General features: G+C 32.2%; 1 protein-coding gene across 1 annotated transcript in view; it reads right to left on the bottom strand.

The window, feature by feature from the left end:
* LOC129947704 (fasciculation and elongation protein zeta-2) overlaps window positions 1-22,641 on the bottom strand; it is a 68,655-nt gene extending 46,014 nt beyond the window's left edge. Inside the window, exon 1 of the mRNA XM_056058364.1 lies at window positions 21,623-22,641. Coding sequence (XP_055914339.1) covers window positions 21,623-22,071 — 449 coding nt within the window. The 5' untranslated portion in view covers window positions 22,072-22,641. The remainder of the gene's footprint in view (window positions 1-21,622) is intronic.
* Window positions 22,642-24,134: the final 1,493 nt, after the last annotated feature.

Here is a 24,134-nt window from a genome sequence, read left to right on the forward strand (position 1 = left end):
TTTAAAAAAATCTATACATGTGGTGTTGCAGATCTGTATGTTGTAGATAAAGATATAAAAGAATTAGGATCTCTTTTTAATACCCCGTTACCTGGATGGAAATTTAAAAACTGTTCCTATAATCGAAACAATACTTACATGAAATAAATTCAATCATTACACAAGAATCAGGAGTGTTCTACATACTTTAATTATTGCAGTGGATAAAGTTTAAATTTTGCATTTTTTTATATTGTAGTAAGCCCACTGAGTTACTTTTTTTAATCTTTAACCTAAAGAATAACTAGTTTTTGGCGTCAAAATGTGGTAAGGAATTTTCCGACTTCATTGTAGAATAGTTTGTTCCTGTTAAAAGAATTAAAATTAATTCTGAAATGAACTTTAAAGAACAGACATTAATTTTGTCGACACAACAAATTGATATTAAAAATGGTTATTGTATCCCCAAGGCATCTAGTTGACAAAGATTATGACACGTTAATTAAAATGCCTCAACTTATGTTTCCTTTAAAAATGTTATTTAAGACTTTCTTTATAAGTTTTTGCATTCGCTAGTGATGTGTTTGTATCTGATATATAGTTATATCAAATATTGTATTATATTTATATACATAGTTTACATATCTACTCTTCAAGATTTTTTTAGTAGCATATCCCTTTACTGCTTGCTTACAGCTTCAATTTTAAAAGGAAGTTCTTGACCATATTTGCCTATGCATAGGTACATCTGTGCTTGTGCAGTTTTATATTGGTAGATACCCTCATTTCTGATATTGGAGCTCCTAGTTTTTCCTTGTCTTTGATACGTATAGTAACTTGAATTACAATCGACACATTTGCAATTGTTGTTAAATGCTTATCTTAATGTAAATGCAAGATCCAGCACAGGGTTACTTAACCTCATTTACACATCGGGAACAAAACATTAGAAAAGAAAATGTTTTAATTGTGGACACAAAGAATGTAAAAAATCAAGTAAACATCACTCACACTTTGCTGATGAAACACTTTCTATAAAAAATTTAAAATAACTTTTAAAATCCTTTTTGATTTTTTTGTTTGCCATGATGGGACATTGAACTCTAAAATTGTGAAAGCGGAGTTTATTCATTTTGAAAATGATGAATTAGAGGAGAGAAACCGATAGAGTTATAAGAGACAATTATATTGCTGTGAATCACTTCTTTAAGTGTTTAGGAATGCAATATTTAAAAGATACCAATAGAATGTTCTATAGTATTCTTCAATTATTGTACTATTGGTTACATTTTAAACAATCAATTGTCAAGGTCTTAGTATTCAACTAATTAGCAATTTACTAGTTTTTCCAAACCTTTTTTTTCGTTTTATCTACTTTGTAAATTAACTTTTTATTTTTATTAAAAACGAATCATTCGAAAGGTCAGATACACAGAAGTCAGATACACAGAAGTCAAAAGTCATAATTAGAACCAAAAATAGGTGTTGTACTTATACATAGTTCCGGCTAAACTGGAAGCATACGGTTTTAATTTGGCCTTTGATATTTATGTTTTCCACATTGAATCGAACTGTCATCTTTTCCATCTTTCAGCTCTTCAAACGGATTTATTTAGGACTTAAACTAACGCACTCTTCTAGTCGAGTTTTTAAATATTTCTAAATCTTCGTCATATGAAAACACAAACTATTAAAAAAACACACAAATCATCAAGTAAAATTGGCAAGGAATTTTATTCAGGATAATGGAGCCTGTCTAAATAAAAAGACTTTTTAGCAAAAAAAAAATATTATGGTGCATGTTAAAAATATTATGAATGCCAGAACGAAGACCAACAAAAATATTCGAATTACAAAAAATTACCTCAAACGAACAATTCTTATTTATAAGACTTCGTGATTGCAGAAAAATCAGATTTGTCTGTACTTTCAAATGTTAAAATAGTTTAAAACTTAATAAAAAGAGTTTTTAGCATAGTAAATTGCTAACAATGGCTTTAACATTTACTAAATCGTTTAAAATTTTACGTTACAGTTTTTAAAATTTTTGCAAAATAAAAATAATTATGTTAAAAATATTATGAATGCCAGAACGACGACCAACACAAATATTCGAATTACAAAAAATAACCTCAAACGAACAATTCGTATTTATAATACTTCGTGATTGCAGAAAAATCAGATTTGTCTGTACTTTGTATGAAGCCATAGCTTTCATTATACATTAAATAAATAGTTTCACTTCATCACCTCATCACCTGTATGAAACTATATGCCGGTTTTATCTTTCATTGCATTAAAGGTATTGTATTTATTTATTTACTTTAATCCGAAGTGTTCTTTATTATACATATATGAATACATTTATGCAGATATATTAAGTAATGCATGAATACATTTTCTAATCTAACTGATAAACATCGTATTCTTTGTGGTTTTAAACGAAATTTAATAACCAACATTGCTGAAAAAGCGAAGACCCAACCGTCTAGGTAGTAGAGCATGACGATGGCAGTCAAATTGGCAACACTCACATTGGAATGGATATGGATTCTATTTAAGGTGTACGATTAGAGTGGGATGTTTAACAGAAATCAATATAGACGATAAATTTAATATAAGGACAATATGTAAAAGCTTAACAATTTGCTTGGCTTTGTAAATTATGATTAAGAAGTTCCCGATCAATAGTTGGTAAAGTTGGTGGTTTTTTGGAGACTGACAGTTTGTTATGTAGAACATTTATATGAACATATTATAGAATTTTAAATTTTTTTCAAATATGCAATACATTTTCTTATGCAAGAAAAACAAGCTAGAAATTGCTTGTCCTCTTATACACATAAGAGAAAAAAGGAAACCACAATGGTGGGCCTCAGAGCTTGACTCGCTCAGGAAGGAATGCTTTTCAACCGGGCCAAAGCTGCAAGACTAGCCTCTCATTGGGACTCCTACAAAGAATCCCTAAGAATCTACAAGAAGGCACTAAGGAAATCCAAGCGATCTTCTTGGCGATCCTTCTGTGGCATGATAGAAGAAACTTCTGAAGACTCTAGGTTACGGAAAATTCTTTCAACAAATCCAGCTATGCCAAGCTGCTTGAAAAATACAGACGGCTCCTGGACAAATTCAAGTAATGAATCGCTGAACTTACTATTACTATTACTACTCACTTTCCTGGTAGTTCTCTTACCGAAACTTGCAAGAGTTTTATACGTTCAAGTTCAAATACAACATATCCACAAGGTCTGATCACAAAGGATAAGCTACAATGGGCTCTCAACAGCTTCAAACCATTTAAAGCTGCACGACCCCGTCTGCGGCACTGGACACCTTGCTCTACCTTACACCTCTTGACATATTTAGCAAACAAATAGCTGCAAGCTCTGCTATTCGCCTCAATGCTTCGTCGCAGTGGACTAACAACAACATTGGCCACTCCGTAATTCTAAGGTACTTAGAATCACTTCCAAAGCACACAGACTACACCATCTCCCAACAACAATTCGACAGAAACTTCCAGATTTCTATATCTACCAGAACTTTTTGGGAGGATAGGACATTCTTGGAGGATGAGTCAATACATTTTTACACAGATGGGTCAAAAACCAAAAAAGGGGTTAGTGGAGGTGTGTACTCTGAACGACTAGAATTAAGTCTTTCATTCCGCCTTCCCACTCATTGTAGCGTGTTCCAGGCGGAACTTTTGGCGATTAAAGAAGTCTTGTATTGGCTCAAAGAAAACGTGATATCAACATCTGATATCCGTATTTTCTCTAACAGCCACGCCGCTATCAAATCTCTGGACTCTGTCTCTACAAACTCTATAACAGTCCATAACTGTCGATCATCTCTAATGGAGATGGCGCAACAGTTTAATATTCACCTTGGCTGGGTGCCGGGCCATAGAGACATTCCAGGTAACTGTAAGGCAGATGAACTCGCCAGGAACGGTACAGTACAGCCCATCCTACCACGTTTGGCTAGTACTGGCATACCAATCGCTACTTGTAAACTGTTGCTAATGCAGGACGCTGCGAGGAGGGCAGGCACCAAGTGGAACAACATCACCACGTGTCAAGCCACAAAAAACATCTGGCCAACACTTGATTTAAAACGTTCAAGGTGCTTGCTCTCTCTAAGCAGATCGCATATAAGCTCGATAATAGGTGTCATAACCGGACACTGTCTAATAGAAAAGCACGCCACGAGACTAGGCGTATTCTCAAATGACTTTTGCAGAAGCTGTATGGACGAGGAAGAGGAAGAAACGGTTCTTCATCTTCTCTGCACATGCCCTGCTCTAGCTCGAAAACGCAAGAATTACCTAGGAGAATTCTTCTTTAACGATCTAAATCATATCGGTATAATCAGCCTCTCACGTTTCGTAAGGGACTCAAGCTGGTTCCATTGAGCTTAGGAGGAAGCCACAAGATTCATGTGGTATCACAATGGGCCATTAAACTGGCCTAAGTGTGTCCGTTTCCATCTTGGACAGCCACTATAACCTAACCTAACCTAAGAAAAACCATTTGAGTAGTGTTAACTAGAAGCGTCTTTTTTATATAGTCTGGAACTTCACAAGGCTAATTTCTTTATTGCTTCTACTCACAAATTGCTAATTTGGTTTAGGCCATTTGAGTTTTGAAATCTTCTTGTGGTTAAATTCGATAAAATAGTTGCATGGCGCATCTATCAACAAAGTTTCATCAAGAAAGAACGAATTTTCGCCATGTATAAGATGACATCCTCATTGTTTTTCAAAGCGAAAAAATTAAATTAGTTGGTAATTTAAACCAAAAGGAAACTCATAACATTGTCTTTATAACTACAAATACATTTAGTTAAACCTTATTTTAAGAAAAAAATTGATATGCTAAATTTTGTTGCCACCGTACTAAAGTAATAACTAGGTCAAAGAAAGTTTTATAGTTTTCCATATCGATTTTTTTTTATTTTGAGTCTTGTTTAATCCTGAATACTTGTCCTTCGTCGAATAGACAAATAACAATTTTATTTTGTATAATGTCTTTAAAACTATTGGTAGAATAATTTGACAGTACATTTTTCTGTGTATGTAAACGTATTTTTATTTGTTCGAGTTTTATCAAGGATAGGTTTGTCGAAACGACAAATGATAACCTTTGTTATTATAGTGTGTGTTTATTAATTCAAAACAAATTGCATTTCCATCGAAATGCTAGAAATAGTGTGTTGGACCCTAGTGTGTCTCTCCTTTCAGATGAAAAAAGAATATTTCAGAAAAATATATAAAAAAAAATAAAAATGTCGGATATTTTTCTGTTATAAATAAATAAAAGTCCAAACTTAGTTTTTTAATACATAAAAAAGGATCTTCAAATTGTAATAGTTGATATGATAATATAATTAAGGAGTGTTTTCTTAGAAATAGTCAGTTGTAGATAATTTATATCACTCCTAATTTTCAGCCGACTTTTGTACAAAAAAAAAAATTGTTTGGACCAAGTATTCAGAAAACAATACAAGATGCTGCACACAAAAATAAGATGGGGAAATATTTATCAAGCTCACTTTTATTTACATATAAGCCACACGAGCTTCCTTACAATCCTTTGAAATTTTTTATTTATAGTAATAATTTGTTCAAAACTTTGCACAATGCAGCGAATGCATTAGTTGAAGACATAAATCTAACCATTAGGGGAATTCATATTCTAGTGCATTTAGTCTGGGAATTGCATTTGAGTGTAAATATATGCACAACATAGTGAACGCACGAAAAGCAAATAAAAAAGCAAGGTGTTCTTGCAACGATTGTTGACAGTTGTGAGAACAGCTGATTATTGTTATTTTTATTTTTATGTGAAATTCAAGTTTATTTTGGTTTTAATATGCCGAGAAAAACTGGAAAAAAAAAACAAATTATTGATTCGCTTATAGAAGAAGCTGCTGCTACAATTTTTGATGAATGTAAGCCAATTATTCTTATACATAATTTCGGCAATTGACCACTTTTTATTCGGGTTTTCTCTTTTTCTCTTTTTCTATTTATTTTAATTAGATCAGCCATGTTGATTATTTAAATATCACCTGATTTATTGCTGTCAATACAGTGTTGCTCATGATTGTGCATTTGCATACTTTAGGGTTTCAGCGAAGTAAATTTGCAATACTAAAGCATGTGCATATTCATATATTTTGTTAGTGTAGAGCATCTGCATGCACAAAAAATATGCGCATGCACTGATGCAAGACCATTTACACCCGATCGTGAATTCCTCTATTATGTACCTTGTGGGTTCCTACTCATACCTCCTCATACTCTTTAAGAAATAAAACAACTCGCATATTATCGTAAAAGCCTGGCTTGAATAACAATTTATTATAATTCAGTGCCATCATCAGTACACAACAAGAACTGTCAGTGTCAACCATAAACTATTAATTGAAACCATTAATCAAGATTCAGAAAGCCTTTCACTTTGGCTATTTTTAAGCAGGTAAAATGTTCAAAGCACCATCGAAAATTAATATCGTCATTTATACTTGTATTATTCAACTAAAACACTGGCACCAAGTCGTCTAACGAATACGCATTGAATACTTTAAAGACGTGACTAGAATACTAGTATGTATGTACATATATTTCGTTTGTTTGCTTTTGCAATTGTTTTTTCAAACTTGTCTGATTCCGTATTTTTTTTTACTTAAGCGGTTTTGTACAAGAACTTCCTTCATTAAATTGAAATAGAAAAATTGACATAGAGCTAGCGGTTAATTTATATAGGCTTCCATTTTAGGGTCGACTTAACATCTGATGATCTAATAGAATGGACAATATCAATGATACAATTAAATTGTTTGTTTTATACGAATTAGGAAGTGAGAAGAGAAAACTGAGTCGGAGCTGGGTTCAATAATTAGAATAACGCACAATTCCGTTCAGTGTGTAAATGGATTATATATTAAAATTATTTGTTTGGGGGAGTAAATTTTTTGTTTGTAGTTTTGTCTATAACTTAAATAAAGAATCACAATTATGTAATTATATTTTCTGGATGGGTGGCCGGACAGTTAAATATAGAACTTCAATTCATGGTTCAAATTATTATGATCACAACAAATGGTTGTTATGATTTGCACAAATAATACCTATACATAGCTATTTTAAGATATTTATTGTATTTATGTAAACAAACATACAGTGACTTACAGCTCTCATTTCTGTTTGCGAGTAATGTCAAAAATTGAGGGGATACCATATTTTATGCAGAAATTTGTGAGAATCGCAGGCACAAATAATTAAATATAATTCCCACATTAGTACTCTTATTTATAATAATAATGCATCACAAAGCTGAATTTAAACTTTTTCAAGACCACCTTAATTTAAAATAATGATAACTATAGTTTTGTATGCAAATACATGCGTTGTCGGAAACAAGAATCGAACTATACATTTTTGTTAATTATTTACATTGTTTTTTAAGGTTGTATCTTCATCCAGATTTTCTGTCATGGTTGACTGATTTAATAAAAAATAAAGTGGGGATCAGTCCCTATAATTAAGTTTACCTGTCGTCAAAAATAATACTCTGTGGTTACATGCTCATGACTTTTAAGTGATGGTTGCCTTGAATTTAAACCCACATTTTGTCGTCGTCTGATGGAATACGCTAGTTAACATTTTTTTTATCGCATATGTATGTAGGTAGTTGGTGAATATCTTTAATTAGTTCTTCATCCCAAAGTGACTGACTCTCACATTTCCTGATCCGAAATCCAAACGACGCATTAGCATTCTTGTCTTTATTTCTTTTTTACACCACACTCTATAATCGACGACGACTCTGATTCACCTGTCATATTATAGGCGCACGTATGTTTGTGTATATACAGTGACAACCCAAATTATGTGGACCAAACTGTTTGTGTAAAAAAGTACATTCTTTTATTTAACTGATTGTAAAATATGATGCCAACTGATATTTAAATTATATTCAAGATATTCTAAAGCTCAAACTAAATGGAAATGGATTGAAGTTCAACAGGAATTTGAACAATAGTTTTAATTTAATTGCCCATGTAGGTTTAATACCTAATATATCTTTATAAAATCCAATTCTACAAAACAATAATACATTTAGGAAAAACATACCAACCAAAACAGTTTCGTCGAAATAAATATTGGAATTTAGTGCGCGTAATTTGAACGAGATTCATGGTATACTAGTAGACGATCGATGCGAATGAAGTAATAATGGATTTAATGCACACATTCCATAATACAAAACCGAATTACAACTAGATGGCGTTACGATTGAAGGAGTTATTATATAAAAATCTAGTAAAGTAATTTCAGTATTCAAGTAACTACACTCATTGTATAGCCAGAGAAATACCACGCATAATGAAGTAGGTAGCATTAAATAAAATTTCGCCCACTTTATATTTAAATCAACATTAATAACTTGTTAAAGTTATTGATGTTGATTTATAATGGGTGTTCTTGCTCACTTCCACAGACACATTTATGAGATTCTTTTATTCGAGTAAGTCCTTTGTCCATTTGCAATTAAAACAAAATGAGTATTTTAGTCTATTATATTCCTCAATTGAATCTAAATATGTATATCAAATATATTTTGTCCAAAATAGATACGTTAACAAACAAAATTGTTGCATTTGGGTGACGAGCAACCACAACAGCACCAAAACATACCATTACATCCATTAAAAACAAAGGTGTGATGTGATTAATTGGCTGCGCTACCAGCCTTGAAGCACGTGAAAATGGAATTGTTGAGAAATAATTTTGGTGATTACATCATTTCACATTTTGCTAACATAAATTGGCTGCATAGATCTTGCAATCTGTAAGGTTTAAGGTCTTAAGGAATAAGCTAGCTACGATTGACGCTTTTGAAGCCAACAGCACTCATGTTATTTGGAAAATTCCAATCGGTATGCTACAACGAGTCGCCCAAAATTTGACTCTCCAAATTTACGACCCTAGACGTTTACATGAAAGTATTTTGAAATGAATTGTTCTTTTTACCAATAATACGAGTTTTAAGTTCACTTTCAAGTTAATGTGTTATATTTAACATTACAAATCAAACATCACGACTAATTTAAACTTTCTGTTATTTTTACCAAGGGTATAAACTCAAAAATCACCTTCTGTTTAAAAAAAAACATCGAGTCTATCTTATTGAAAAACTTACTAAAACCCACATAAACCCTTTTAGTTAAGGGTAAGATCAAGCACAACAACAATTAAATACATTTCTGGTACTAAAAAAGCATAAAAAATGTAAAAAAAGAAAAAAACTAAATTGAAAACCAAACACTACAACTGTCAGCGTTGCGTAAAAAAACTTGTTATGGTAAACGCGTGTGTTGTGGTGCATCTCGTTAGTAGGTTCAGAAACTGGTTTCATTCCATGCGATACTCTTGCTATGTTCTGTACCTACTCTTATGTTTAAGTCCATGGGATTCATAAAGAAAATAAAAACGAGGAAAAAATCTCCCGCGACAATGCTTCAGACCACATCTGCCAGCAGAAAAAGAGAATACAATTTTGTTCATACATAACTTTAAGCCTCCTAAAAACAAAACAACATGAATTAGGACTTAAGCGTTTGGAAAATAAAATATATTTAGCTTTTTTGCTTCTACAATTTAAAAAAGTCAATACTAGCTTCCTAAGAGGATGATGCATAAGTACCTACACGGCTCGACAAATAATTGTTAGCAAACCAAGTTAACAATTGATGAAGTATCTACTAAACTGACTAAAGGCGCAACTTACAAAGTTAACAAATATCACGTACAATAGTTTGGCAAATCGTTACTTTTGTCGGTAGAAAAATATTAAAATTTTATGTGCAAATAGTAAGCTGAAGCGTTTATGCGCAGTGGTATAAAAATAGTTCCTCTGTTAGTTTTGATGTAGTTTTGTTCTATCTATTAGCGAGTTTGATGTGTATGTTTAAATGTTATGCACAAAAGTGATAAATGGTAATGGTTTTGAAACATTTCTTAGCAAGTAATAACAGTTATTTTGTAAGTAATATGACTTAAATTAGTGTTAATCCTAAATCCCCGAATTTCCCGGAAAGATGAGAAATAAGTACAATAATGATTAGAACAAATGGTAGACATGTGCATTCAGGAGGAATCAAGCGTCCACAGGTTTTTCTCAAAAATCAACTCCTACTCTCACCTCCCGTGGTGAACATCGGGTGCCTAGTACCTCAACTTGAGATTGGGTTCCAACCACAGTGAAAAGTTGTTGGAGGCAGCAAACCAGAGAGGGGGGGAAAGGTGTTTCTACTAAGGAACCTCTTCTTATCCTGACGGCAGCGGAGTAATTCCCGATATGGAATCAACGGTGGCGTCTACAATTCCAGTAAGGCTGAATACCTTATAAGGATTCTACGACTTATTTTGAGCCCAGGCCTATAAGGAGCGGTTTATCCGGCTCCCCGTCTTTGGAGTTATACTAAGGATTACTAGCTACGATATTAAAACTGTCCTGGGCGATTTTAATGCCAAGCTAGGAAGTGAAGACATCTTTGGTCGAGTAATCGGGAAAAACAGCCTGCACGACAACGGATTCAATCTATGTACCTTTGACCAGATTGACCATACTGCGATCGACGCCAGACGCGTTTCCAGCATCATGGATGTTCTAACTTTCCGAGGAGCTAATATCGGAAAGTTATTATCCACTAACATCATAGTGGAACCACAGCCAATGCTGAGGATATGGAAGGACCACTTCTGCAGACTGTATAACGGCGACAACAAACCCAATTTCGCTGTCAGGCAGGTTGATTCATTCGACATAGACCACGAAACCAACAATCCCGTCCCCCCGACTTTAGACGAAGTAAAGATTGCCATATCTTAAAATCGCCTACAAAATCTTCTCTGCCGTAATATTTGAACATCTAAAGCCCGCAGTCAACAACATGGTAGGTTAAAGTGACATCGTCAAAACGATAGCGTTTGCACGATAGCTAAGTAGGTATCGTCTGCTATTAATTTCCGTTGACAACTAAGCAAATTGAAGTAAAAAAGTTTCGGTGTAGTTTAGTTTTGTTACAAAATGAAAATAAAAACTCAAAAAAATACAATGAATTCGATTACGAAGAAAATAAAGAAATGAATGGGACCTTCTATCTTTTCAAACCCATATGTAAGCATTTTTGTATATACAAAACATTAGTAATCTCTCTTAATTGTTGTTAAATAAATAAAACCATTGTAGTTTTTGGAATTGCAACAGAGGACTTTATAATGATATTATAAATAATAAATTAGCCAGACGGTTGTCTTTCTAAATACATAATGTATATACATTCAATATTAAAATTTGTTGTAACTATTGAAACTCTGGAGCGGAGGAACATTGGGTGCTATATTCAACAGGCAACGATTTTAGTATCGCTCTTGCACAAAGCACTAATCCAAATTAGTTTTGGAAACAAAACATATTTTTGAAGCCATGTTATATTCCCTGTGGATAAAATGAAGCCTTCACTTCCTTCCCTTGGAAAAAATTGGGTTTATTACTGCAGCTGATTTACAAAAATTTCAGACATTGGACAAACATTTTGATATTATAGTTTTATCTTCGGCGGCAACAAATGAAAACACAAAAAGTGAAAATAACAATAAATATCACAAAATAGGTGGCATGTTTATTAACAATACATTTTTTGCTAATTTTCAAAATTTCTCATAGAGAAAAACCAAGTTTAATATCATTTTCAAGCTATTGAACAAGCACTATCTTTCGTTGAGTTCATTTTGACATTTCAGTCATAGTATAATATACTCAACGAACTTATATTGAAAACGATTGAATTAGACGATAGTGATAAAGTTACGTGAAGCTAATTATTAACGATATAGTTAATGATAATCGTTTTGACGATTATCGTTTCTGAAATTACTGAATGACTCCCCTGGAAAAACCCAAGAACACCAAATCGACAACCACCATCTTTTCAGGTACGAGCTGTACAGAGCCATGTCTAGTTCTGGCATCCCTGCCAAACACGTCCGTTTTTGCAGGATGACCATGGAGAATTCACGCTGCTCCATAAAGGTTGGAAACAACTTAACAGAACCTTCGATGTCAAAAAAAGTTTTTGGACAAGGTGATGCGCTGTCATTCGATTTTTTTAACATCGTACTTGAAAAAATAGTTTAGAGCTCACATGTCAACACTAGAGGCACTATCTTTCAAAATTCTGTCCAATTACTAGCATATGCTGATGACATTGACATAATCGGAAGAACTCAGCGTGATGTCAATGGAGGTTTTGTGAGTATAGAGGCAGAGGCTGCAAAAATGGGTTTAACGGTTCATGAAGGCAAAACAAAGTACATGCTGTGGTCAAGAAAGTACCTACAACACCGACGTCTTGGTCAAAACGTCACCATCGACAGACGTAACTTTGAGGTAGTCAAGGGCTTCGTCTACCTAGGCTCTGCTGTAAACGCAGAAAACAACACCAGCGCTGAGATCAAACGAAGAATAACTCTTGCTAACCGCTGTTTCTTTGGGATAAGAAAGCAATTGAGTGGAAAAGTCCTCTCTCGAAAGACCAAAGTGTCGCTATATAAGACCCTTATCATCCCCGTCCTGCTATACGGTGCAGAAGCATGGACTATCAAAAAAGCGGATGAAAGCACCTTGGGTCGTTTCGCGAGAAAAGTTCTTCGTGTGATCTATACGGTCCCGTATGCATCGAAGGGAAGTGGAGGAGAAGATGGAACTACAAACTGTACGGGTTGTACAGCGACGTAGACTTAGCCAGAAGGGTAAAAGTCTAACGACTAAGATGGCTGGCTTACGTAGAGCGCATGGAAACCAATGCATCGGCCCGGAAAGTCTTCGAAAGTGTATAGTTAGGGCACCGATTTATTTAATAAAGTATTAATTAAAGCTCCGTAAATAAGCTCCCACAGAGTCATGCTTTTTGGGGGGCTAATTTCATTTTTTAATTTGGGTAATTAAATCATGATGAAATAACTTTCCAAATTAAATATTAAATATACCCCTACATTTAAGGAGTGCAATAAGGCCAATTGTTTGAAGTTGGTCTAATTTCATTATAACAAAGTGAAATAATGCTGATACGTACGAGGGGTTTATATCTTCATAAAGTGTTTTTTGATTTTTTCTTTCTACTTTCGAAGTATAATACAGCTAAAACTACATATGTATGTTCGTACATACATACATATATGAAAAATAGAATTGAACATGCATGTCATGTCTTAGTAATACTTTAATAAAGTCACACAAGAATATTCATCCTGAGTCGATTCTGTCCGAACAAAAATCATAAATTTACCCGAATTCTATTAGTAATAACTAATAAGGTTGTTTTAAAATTCAAACCGAGTTGTCTTTCTCTTTTGATCAAATCTAACTAACAAACATCTTTTAGTTTGAGTAAAATCTAACTCAAGTTGAAACCAAGTTGGTACATCACTAAATAATGTTACACATGTATCTATGAGTGTACAGATCTTTTAGGTTGATCTAGAGAGTGCTATAATAAAACATGTATTCATAACAGTTGAGAAAACTTTTCTTTAAAGTCTAGTATAAATTCGGTACTTTTATTCCTTAAAATATTTGTATATATTTTATATTCATTGTCGTACAAAACCTTAAATGTATGTGTGTTTTTAGGTAGGTATAACAATAATAAAGAAACACATTTTAATGGTCTTCACAAAAGGATAATCTTTTCGTCTTCGAACTAACATCAACCTGATTGCTCTGACACAATTTTTCTCTGATGATTCTGAAACTGACTAACTTCTTGGATAATGGCCAAAATATCCCCAGTTTTTATTTTTTTAAATCTCTTGAAATGAATAAGAATTGTAGATCATCGTTATGCTGAAGAATAATAAATAAATAAATAAACAAAAAAAAAACACATAGCATCCCACACACCAAGTAGCATCATCACGGAGTACGAAAATGAACACGAGAAGAAATCGAAATCAGAGGGACGGATTTTTGATAAGTATAAAAGCAGTGTTGCCACAGACCTTTAAGAAAGTGTAAAAAACAGAAAGTATTGCTTTAAAAAAATAGTCTTGACTTAGAATAGATAGTTAATACTTATTATAATGTACATCTTTGTTTAAAAAAAATGTTATAATATTGTAATAATTGCAATTAATTCTTCAAAACATTGAAATAAAAATAAATTTAAATGCAAAAAAGTGTTATAGGTATGTGAGTATAAAATTGAAGAAGACTTTTACATTCATAAAATTCTAGCGATACACAAAGTATGATATATGTATGTATGTATGTATGTAAAAGCAAAAAAACACACAATTGAGATTTAAAGTTCACTGATTTCTTTTTGTTTCTTTTGAAAGCAGGTATGTATGCATAATGAGATTTTAATTTAATATGACGGAAAGTAGTTGAACAAAATTTAAATTTCAAACTCTTCTTAAAAATGATAAAACGCACATTTATCATAAGCAGATGTCATATTTCAAACAAAATATGTGTGATTAGATGATTCCATTAATTGACAAGTAAAGCGTTAGCCTTGGGGTTCTTAACTTTTCGGAATTCGTTGTGCTGTTTTCGTGTTTTGTATATATTTCATATTGACAACAACGAAGACGTAGGTGTCTCAAAAATTATATTTTAGAGTCTTAAAATTAAAATAATTGTACCTAATTATAGCTCAAAAATTAAATCAAAAGCTTTCAGATTTAAGATTGTCATTTTTAAAATCGAGGAGATAAGGCAATTTTTTGAATTTACTGATAAATACATTAACAGAATTTTAAGCGTAGTTCGTAGTTCGATCTGCTAAAATTAGTTCTAAGGGGTAAATTTCTTCTTAAGATTGCTAGGTTCAGATTGAAATACAATTGGCAAAGAATAGAGGATACGAAATCGTTACGCCATCCAGCTATAAATCAAAATAGCAAATACTCCCTGAGTTGAAAAAGTGTTCCCACAACAGGTTTTGATAAATGAGAAAATATAATGATTGTCTAGGCAAATATTTTGAAAAATAACTCACAAAAAAACTCTTACAAAAATGTTGTGGAAAACTTCAAAAGGTAGTGATTTATAAAACTTCGTCATTGTGACAAAAAATCTGTATTTTAATTTATATTGATTTATATTGCCCCTCGAAAAAAACATTCTTCTGTGTGACATTTGCGATAAAAATACAAATATTTAAATATTTTATATTCTATTCGACCTAAAATCATGACAGTGACAGTATTTATAGATTACAATTTACGATTCAACCTACAACATAAAAATAATAACAGAAACAAGAACCAGTAGCATATAAGAGTATGAGTATGTTACTTGAACTTCCATAAGCAGCAACGCTCGTTATATCAAACTGCATTCTTGATTCTAAGAACAAATATAGGTAGGATAGAAGATACCCGTATAAATACAACCCGAGTTAAGTTTGTCTTTTATTTTTAAGATGTGTTTGCTGTACTTGTTCTTACTGCATTTAAAGATCCCTTCATAAAGGAAATATTAAAGTTAAGATGGATGGATGGGTGTTTGTTTATAGGTGTAGGAACCTAAAAACTGGATTGTACAGAAGGACAAGATTCATCACCATCTACTGATTAATTTACTTTCCTGGAGGTGCATTTAAATGTAATGAATGTAAAGAAATTCTATTGTTTATTTTGCTCTTTAAGAACGACCGGTACTTTAGTGCGATGTCAAACGATACAAACAAATAGCAAAAATTCAATTAGTTTTTCGCTTATGTTGCAGACGCTCTTTTTCTTTAATATAATCTTCAAATGGAGATTAATCCAGTTTTAGAAAGTAGAAACGAAACTTTATAAGGATATGCCGTGTCGTTTCTTGCCTATACTTGTTTAATGTGAAGGGAAATTCAAAATGAAATGGCACAAAGCCAACTAACGCATCCATAGGCGTAAAGTTTTACACATTATTATTGTCTTTAATTAACAAATAAGAAATTTCGGCCAATTCTTTTTTTGTATATGGACTACTGAGCACTCTGACATTTTGTTTGAACAGCATTTAAATAGTACTTAAAAAATCATAAAATTTACCAAAAATATAAGCTTTATTGAGTGTATTTATTTGTTTCGTTTATAACAGTTGCGAAGTGCATAATAATAGTTGTTATATCCGTAGAAACAGGTTCGTTTTTACTACCATTTAAATATGGATTTTTCTTTCTTTACCATTTCAAAAACTGTGAGAAAATAGAATTACCTATGTTGTCAGATTTAAATATGTTCTTTTACGTCTTGAATTTAAAAAGCAAGTGTTGTGTTTCTACCCTGAAAATTGCAAGAATATGCGATCGTAGTTTGGCTTCTATTCATTTGCAGTGTCTCTTCTTTCGGGTTCCAACTCAATTTAAAGGTGATAAAAGTCAATAAAGAACAATTCAAATCAAATATACGTACATTTTTTAAAACTGAAAGAACACTGACTTAAAACAAAATAAAATCAATGCAAAATTGTTTGTAAGTAACGAACATTATTAATTAAATTCAAAATTGTATGTTTCAGTAGGAAGATAAAATCAACTTTTCATATTTCTGTACACTGTGCAATCGGAACTTAGGTAAAATGTAATTTTATATAGCAAAAATAAATGTCTATCTATCTATTATAGGTACACATTTGTATTTATAAATGACAACAACATGCATGTTTTTTGAAATTTGCAGGGTTTTCTCTCCCAAATACATAACACATAACATCGGCGAATAAATTTAAATGCAAAAAAAAGAAAGGAAATTGTCCACTTTTTATTAATTTAGCGAGATACCATATAAGTTGAAACAAGGGAAACATGGACAACAGACGGAAATTGAGATTATCGTTTGATTCACTCAGCCAGTCAAGTCTTGTGGGACATAAAAGTGCTTGCTGAGTATGTAGGTATGCATGTTCCATGAACATGTGATAGCTGACTAATTCAATATATCTATTTATTGCAAAGAACACTTTGAAAACAGCGAATAACCTAAATGAATTCACGTCATGCCAAGTTCTTACTAGGCCACATTACAGTTGCTTTCAAATGGAAGCATTTATATTTTATTTAAATATTTAGGTAAATTTGTTCATTTGTGGCTATAGAAGTTTATGAGTATGACAGTGAGGGATTGTATTTAATATACGCTGGATGCTAAGCGGTTTAAAACCCCAATTTCACTGAAAGAAAACGTTTGCGTCTTGCACTATACAAAAAGCTATAAATTAAAGTTTGGAAAATGTCATTTACATGTACACATGTGTGAAAATGTATTTCATAAATCAAAAGCTATTTGATTTTCTTCAGGTAAAATTTTGAATCACAAAAATATATCTAAGCATAAATCAGGATTTCGATTTCTTGTTTGTTGTAACGCAAATATATGTATCATCTGATCTACATTACATGATTAATAAAACAAGGCTATTTTAAACTTTTTTTTAATGATTAATGAGTCAGTGGTTACAAAATTTTAGTTGTAAGCTTTGTTTTTAATGTTGCTTAATATTAAACATTTTTAATAGGTAGCAATCAAATATTTCAACTAATAGAACTGATTAAATTTTAAAATGATTATCTTTAATAGTGAAATAGATAACATTTTTCATTATTTCTTTTTTCTACATGTGTGTTAAGGAAAAGGACATCATTTTTATCAGTGAAAAATAATTTTGTTAACGACAACTTACATGTTAAATGTAAATATCTTATTTGTTTTCGAACAATTAAGTTTTCTTTGCATACTGTACATTATAAGTACATGCATTATTAGTTTATTGTTCTTATGTATGGTATTGTATTATTGCTTATAATCTCAATTTTAGCGTATTGATAAAAACAGCACGTAGGTATTTAATGTGTGAAATTGAATGAACAAAAGACTTCTTGTTGAATGCCAATCTGGATGAGGGGAGGGTAACATCTTTGGACCTGAATAGAAAACAGAAATAAATCAAAAAATGAAAACTGTTGCCGTTTCTGTTTATCTCAGAAGATCGTTGAAAACATTACATATTTTTTTTAAATTGATATGTAGTCTGATACAAAAAGTGGATATAAGTCCACCACATTTATCCATCCGTTTTCGCCAAATTATCTATAATAATGGTTTTACGTTAATGACAAATCAAACGTGCATTGCTGTTTAATCTATGAATTTATTGCAATAATTAAACTACAAATCAAAATAAATTGCACGGCTTCATACAATTTAGAAAACGTTTATTTTTTTGTTTCAACTATACAGTTGAAAACTACGTTTATTTAAATAATCTACATACATAATATTAATTTTATATGTTATAAGCTTATGAATTCAGATGTACGCAGATTTCAAATAATAAGCTTTTGAGGATAGTTATAAATTTCACTTTAAAGTTTAAAACACAGATTTATTGAACAAATAGAATGACTTACAAAAGTAAGTTTGTGTGCAATAATTTTATATGCAAATTAAAATTGTTTGTTTCATTGGGCTTTAATGATCAATGTTCTTGATGCAATTAATAAAAAACTAATTCATCTTCTGTTACCCGACGTTTCGCTGGCTATTTTTCAAGACATCGACAACATATTATGCTCGCTGTATAGTGTTGCCATAAGAAGTGATAAATTGTGATATTAGTTTCAACTTTGTTGTGTTTTTTGTTCCATTATTTTAAATTGTTCGTTTATTTATCTTTTCATTTGTGTTATTTATTTATTTATTCAACTTTTTATAACAACAAAAAATGTAACAAAACTAATAAATTTGATAAAATCCCTTGTAGAAGCTGGAAAATACCCAGCGAAACGTCGGCTAACAGAAGATGAATTAGTTTTTTATTAATTGCATCAAGAACATTGATCATTAAACCCCAATGAAATTCCTACCTACTTTGGCTGCGTTCAATCTCGTATTGGATAGGGTATCCTGGGTAGGTGAATTTTTAGATACTTTATTGAACTAGTTGAATGCCTAAATAAAAACTACTTTCAGCTGTTAACAAAAGCAGACATATATTTTGAGGTTCAAAGTTATTGTTAAATAAAGTTTTCAAAGGATATTTGTATTAATTTACTACACTATTTTATTTCTAAAAAGTGACAAATAACAATCTGCAACGCGTAGTTTATATTAGCCAAACAATGATTTGGATACCTAGCTATAAACTGAAAATTATCCATGGGCTCCCAAAATGACATTTGCTAAATTTATCTATATATATAAAAATCAATGCCACTTTTCGTTGTAATGTTATAACTCAACAATACCTTTACCGATTTGGCTAATTTTGGTCCTGAATTATTTGTGGAAGTCCAGAGAAGGTTTGTACGTAGAGAAAATTAAAAAAAAATGTAAAATCAACATCTTTCTATACTCCCATATACAAATAATTTTTACTAATAGGCACCAAATCGTGAGATACATAATTTTTTTGATCGTGAATTGCAACGTGAGAAGGAGTTCAATTCTAATGATTTACGTTTATTTGTACAATTAAATATAACCAAATTGAATATTCAACAAAATCATGTGTATGACACAATCTTGACCTGGTGGTACAGGCAAAAATTTTCGTTGTATCATTGATTTTAGCGACTATTCGATCGGAACAGAAAATTGTATTGGCACTTGCATCTTCGGGAATTGCTGCTACATTATTAGAAGGTGGTCGGACCGCACACTCTGCATTAAAATTGCCATTGAATGTACGGGTGATTAAAACTCCAACTTGCAATATTTCGAGAAATTTTGCTATGGCAAAAGTTCTGCGATTAACGTCAATTATTTTACGGGATGAGTGCACAAGAGCGAATAAGAAAACAAATGAAGCATTTAATCGAACAATTCAAGATTTACGCGGTAATCAACAGCTGTTTTGGTGCTGCTCTGATATTGCTGTCAAAAGACTTTCGACGAACGTTGCCTGTCATTCCTCGATCAACTCCTACTGATGAAATAAACGCCTGTTTGAAGTCATCAGTTCGTTGGAGATATGTACGAAAATTGATACTGAACATTAATATGCGTATTCACCTGCATAATGATGCAACTGCCCATGAATCAAAACAACTGTTAGAAACCAATGGACTGATCACTTTTTCGAAAAAAATTTGATCAATTGCGCAATCTATAGATGAGTTGATTGAATGTGTTTTTCCGAATATTCTTCAGAATTACATAAATTATGATTAGTTGAGAGAACGCACCATTTTAGCACCGAAAAACATTTATATCAATGCCATTCATTTTCAAATTCAAGCGAAACTGCCAGGTGTAGTCACGACATATACATAAATAAATTGACAGTGTTATGAATCAACATGAGGCAATGAATTTTCCAATTGAATTTTTAAATTCATTGGACCCGGCTGGTATACCACCGCATTGCTTGAATATGAAAATTGGTTCTTTGATTATATTATTGCGAAACATTAATCCACCAAAACTGTGTAATGGCACCAGATTGGCAGTGAATAAGTTAGTGCCAAATTTGATTGAAGCTACAATCTAAACTGGTAAATCAAAAGGAGAAGTGTGTTTGATACCGAGTATCCCTATGATTCCAACTGATATTCCATTTGAATTCAAAAGATTACAATATCCTATGCGTTTATCATTTGCGATGTTCATAAGTAAGGCCCAAGGGCAAACACTTCACGTTTGTGGTGTCAATTTGGAGGAATCATGTTTTTCATATGGCCAACTTTATGTTGCCTGTTCCAAAGTCCGTACACCCAACTGTTTATTTATTCATGCTCAAAATGGAAAAAATAAAACTATTGTTTATCTAACTGTTTTAGACTAACCCATATAGACCCACCATAGTAAGAGTACAGAAATCTTTTTTTATTTTTTAGTTTTTACTCTTTGCTGATAAATATAATATAAACAATATATCAGTTGGGTTATTTGGACTTTTAAATAGCTAGCAATGTAAAATATTTTTTTGTTTGACTAAATGAACTTAATTATTTTTTTTATTACTATGCCTTATACGTAGCGAAGCACGTACCGAGTCGCTAGTTTTATATAATTCTTAGTAAAAAAAAATCAGAAAAACTATTCAATAATATTAATGTTACTATTTATTATTACATGAAAAATATTGAAGTAAATTATCTAAACCTTCTTTTTCTCAGTCCTGGCCTGGGCCCTGGCCATTGAGTATAGTTTTCTCTTTTAAACGTTCCAAATGAAAAGAGAAACTGCAAATTTCCCTAAAATGTCCCTTTACTATAATAAAATCTAAATCACATAACCTAACCACTAACCAGCGCATTGCAGCGCTGGTCACCATTTCATTATCCATTCAACTTCACTGCACAAAATAAAAATGTATATACATATATATCCCTAAACAGTGCAGAAAAAGAACAATGAGATAAAGGAACCAACTTTTTGACAGCTCTAGTTGCACTTAGACGTAGATGTTTATTATCGATCCTGTGAACTGCAATTGAAAAAATCCTGCCATGCGCTTTGCATCCACCTAATTCCACAAACAACTATTAAAGTTTTTTATTAAAAAAATGTAAGTAGGTACTATGCAGAAAATTAGATAACACTTTCTTCCAAAAAATTAACAAAAACTAAGAAACTTACTGGCATTCATTCATTATTTCTTCCTGGGAACGCACTTGAACTGGTGCCAGCTCCTCGACACTTTGCTCGTAGTTTCCAAAGCATTTAGTTATTTTCTCATCGAAAGTATTGACCAAATCCTCTAGACTGCCACTAAATGTTTCTGTAAAATTATCTACATTATCGTTGTTGTTGAATATTCCACCGCCTCCACAATTGGTGGCATTATCCATTGCCATATTGATGTTTTCATTGCAATTCGTTGTTCCATTCTTGCTGTTATTAACATCCCGAACAGCCTCTTCGAAAAGAAGAATCTTTGCATCGGCTTCCTTCAGATTGAGATTAAGTGTATCGTTAATGGCATTTTGGGTGATGAAATCGCAGCCACCCCACTCGTCGGACTCTTCGAACTTAGCTAAAGGAGCCTCAAATTTTAGCTCGGCCATTTTCGTACCGAGATCACGCATTGCAAATGAAAAACAAAGGGCAAGCAAGGTTCAGCGATAACGATGGACCGTTTTATTTACTGGATTTATTTTCCTCGTCGTTTAATTTCTGATGCGATGAAGAAAAATTAGGTCACTTTTTTATATAAATTATTATTATCTTGGATGGAAGTAACCACACCACTTAAAATGAGTTAAGAAATAAAATTTATTCGTACAATAAAAACACGGCAACTGCGTATGGACTTTTTTCTTTTTTTATGAATAATTAAGATAAATTTGCTTTTTTATTCAACCCTTGTACGATATTCTATTTACTCCCTAACACAGAGACACAACACACACACACATACTACAGCCAAGTTAGGGGTGTGCTTTTTTGTATTTTTTTCTTGCGAAAATATTAGGACCTTAGCTTTGAATGGTTTTAAAATAACTTGATTCACAAGTTTTATTTTACCAACTTAAAACATATTTTGTAATGGTTTCCATAGACAATTGAATTTTATCGAGAACAAAACTTTCGCCAGCGGCAATTACAAATCGATGCTCACACAAACAAAATCTAAATTAAACTGACCAAGTCACCAACTGACGATGACAAATTGACTAACTGAAATGAGTAAAGAAAAAATGATATAAGAGAAGTCTACAATTTAGCCAGTGTGGGCAATGTTCTCTTAAAAAGAAATTGTGATTCATATTCCAGTGTAGTCGGTGGAACAAAAACTAGTACTTACTTGAGTTCAGTCCCTGCCTGCCCATCTAAGGTTTTTTTCTGCGTGTACTGCCTCTTGCTTGGAATTGACAAATCCTCCAAGAGTAATTCTTGTCAAGAATAGGCTTAAAAACTGGCAACAGTACTCGCACACAGAAATGGTTGAGTTCTTAATGGACTATTGCGCCACCTAATTTATTTATTTACCTAAACATTAGTACAAATATTGAATTTAATAGATATTAAGTGAACTAACTAAACAATCTTAGTACTATACCAAAATATCAACTAAATATCGCTTATTAAGTTAAACTCAAAAGGAACTTTGGAGTCTTAAAATCACGTGTTCAGTGTTTATTAAACAAACAAAAACCACACATGAGCAATATACTATACAAAAATGAAATGTTTTATGAAATTTAAACTATGTAGGTATAGCTACAAAAAGTTGTGTTTCTGTAGTTCGTTCTTTCTTACTAACTAGTAACTAACGCTTAACTAAGTAATTAGATAATTATGTTTTGTCTTAAGATATACATAGCTTCTGGCAAGCTTTCTTAGGCAAAGATCTGATAATGTAAGAAAAGAGACATTTTGTCCAAATATAGTCGATTGTCAAATTTTTGTTTTGAATTTTTCCATTTTTCATTTAATTTTTCTCTAACCAGTTTGGTGCAGCTTTTCGTTTTTTTAAGTTTTAAATTAAATTAAAAAAAACGTAGGAACAATACTTTAAATATGATAAAATAATTTTGATTTCAATATATGTGCTAGTTCCGGAGAGTTTTATTCAAATATAAGTGTTTACAATATTTAGTATCTCCAATTTTTGAAAAGATATTTTGTAAATCCCATTCTCTATTTTTGTTTAAATTTGATTCATCTTTATATTATTTTTGATAGTCAAATTTGATAACCACCAAGCTCTTCGCCTGTGTAGGGTTAGGTTAGGTTAAAGTGGCTGTCCATTATGGACTAGGGCACACTTAGCTTATATGAGATCTGCTTAGAGATAGCAAGCACCTTGATCGCTTTAAATCTAGTGTTGTCCAGATATTTTTTTGTGACCTGACACTTGGTGATGTTGTTCCACCTGGTGCTTGCCTTCTTGATAGCGTCCTGCATTAGCAATAGTTTACAAGTAGCGATTGGTATGCCCGCATTAAAAAAAAGGTGAATAATAAACCGTTGTGCCATCTACATTAGAGATGATCGACAGTTATTGACTGTTATAAAGTTTGTAGAGAGAGAGTCAAGAGATTTGATAGGGGCATGACTATCTGATAAGATACGGATATCAGAGTTGATATCACGTTTTCTTTCAGTAAGGACAAGGTTTCTTTTATCGCCAAAAGTTCCGCCTGGA

Source organism: Eupeodes corollae, chromosome 2 (genome assembly GCF_945859685.1).
Source record: "Eupeodes corollae chromosome 2, idEupCoro1.1, whole genome shotgun sequence".
NCBI classification, from domain to species: Eukaryota; Metazoa; Arthropoda; class Insecta; order Diptera; family Syrphidae; genus Eupeodes; species Eupeodes corollae.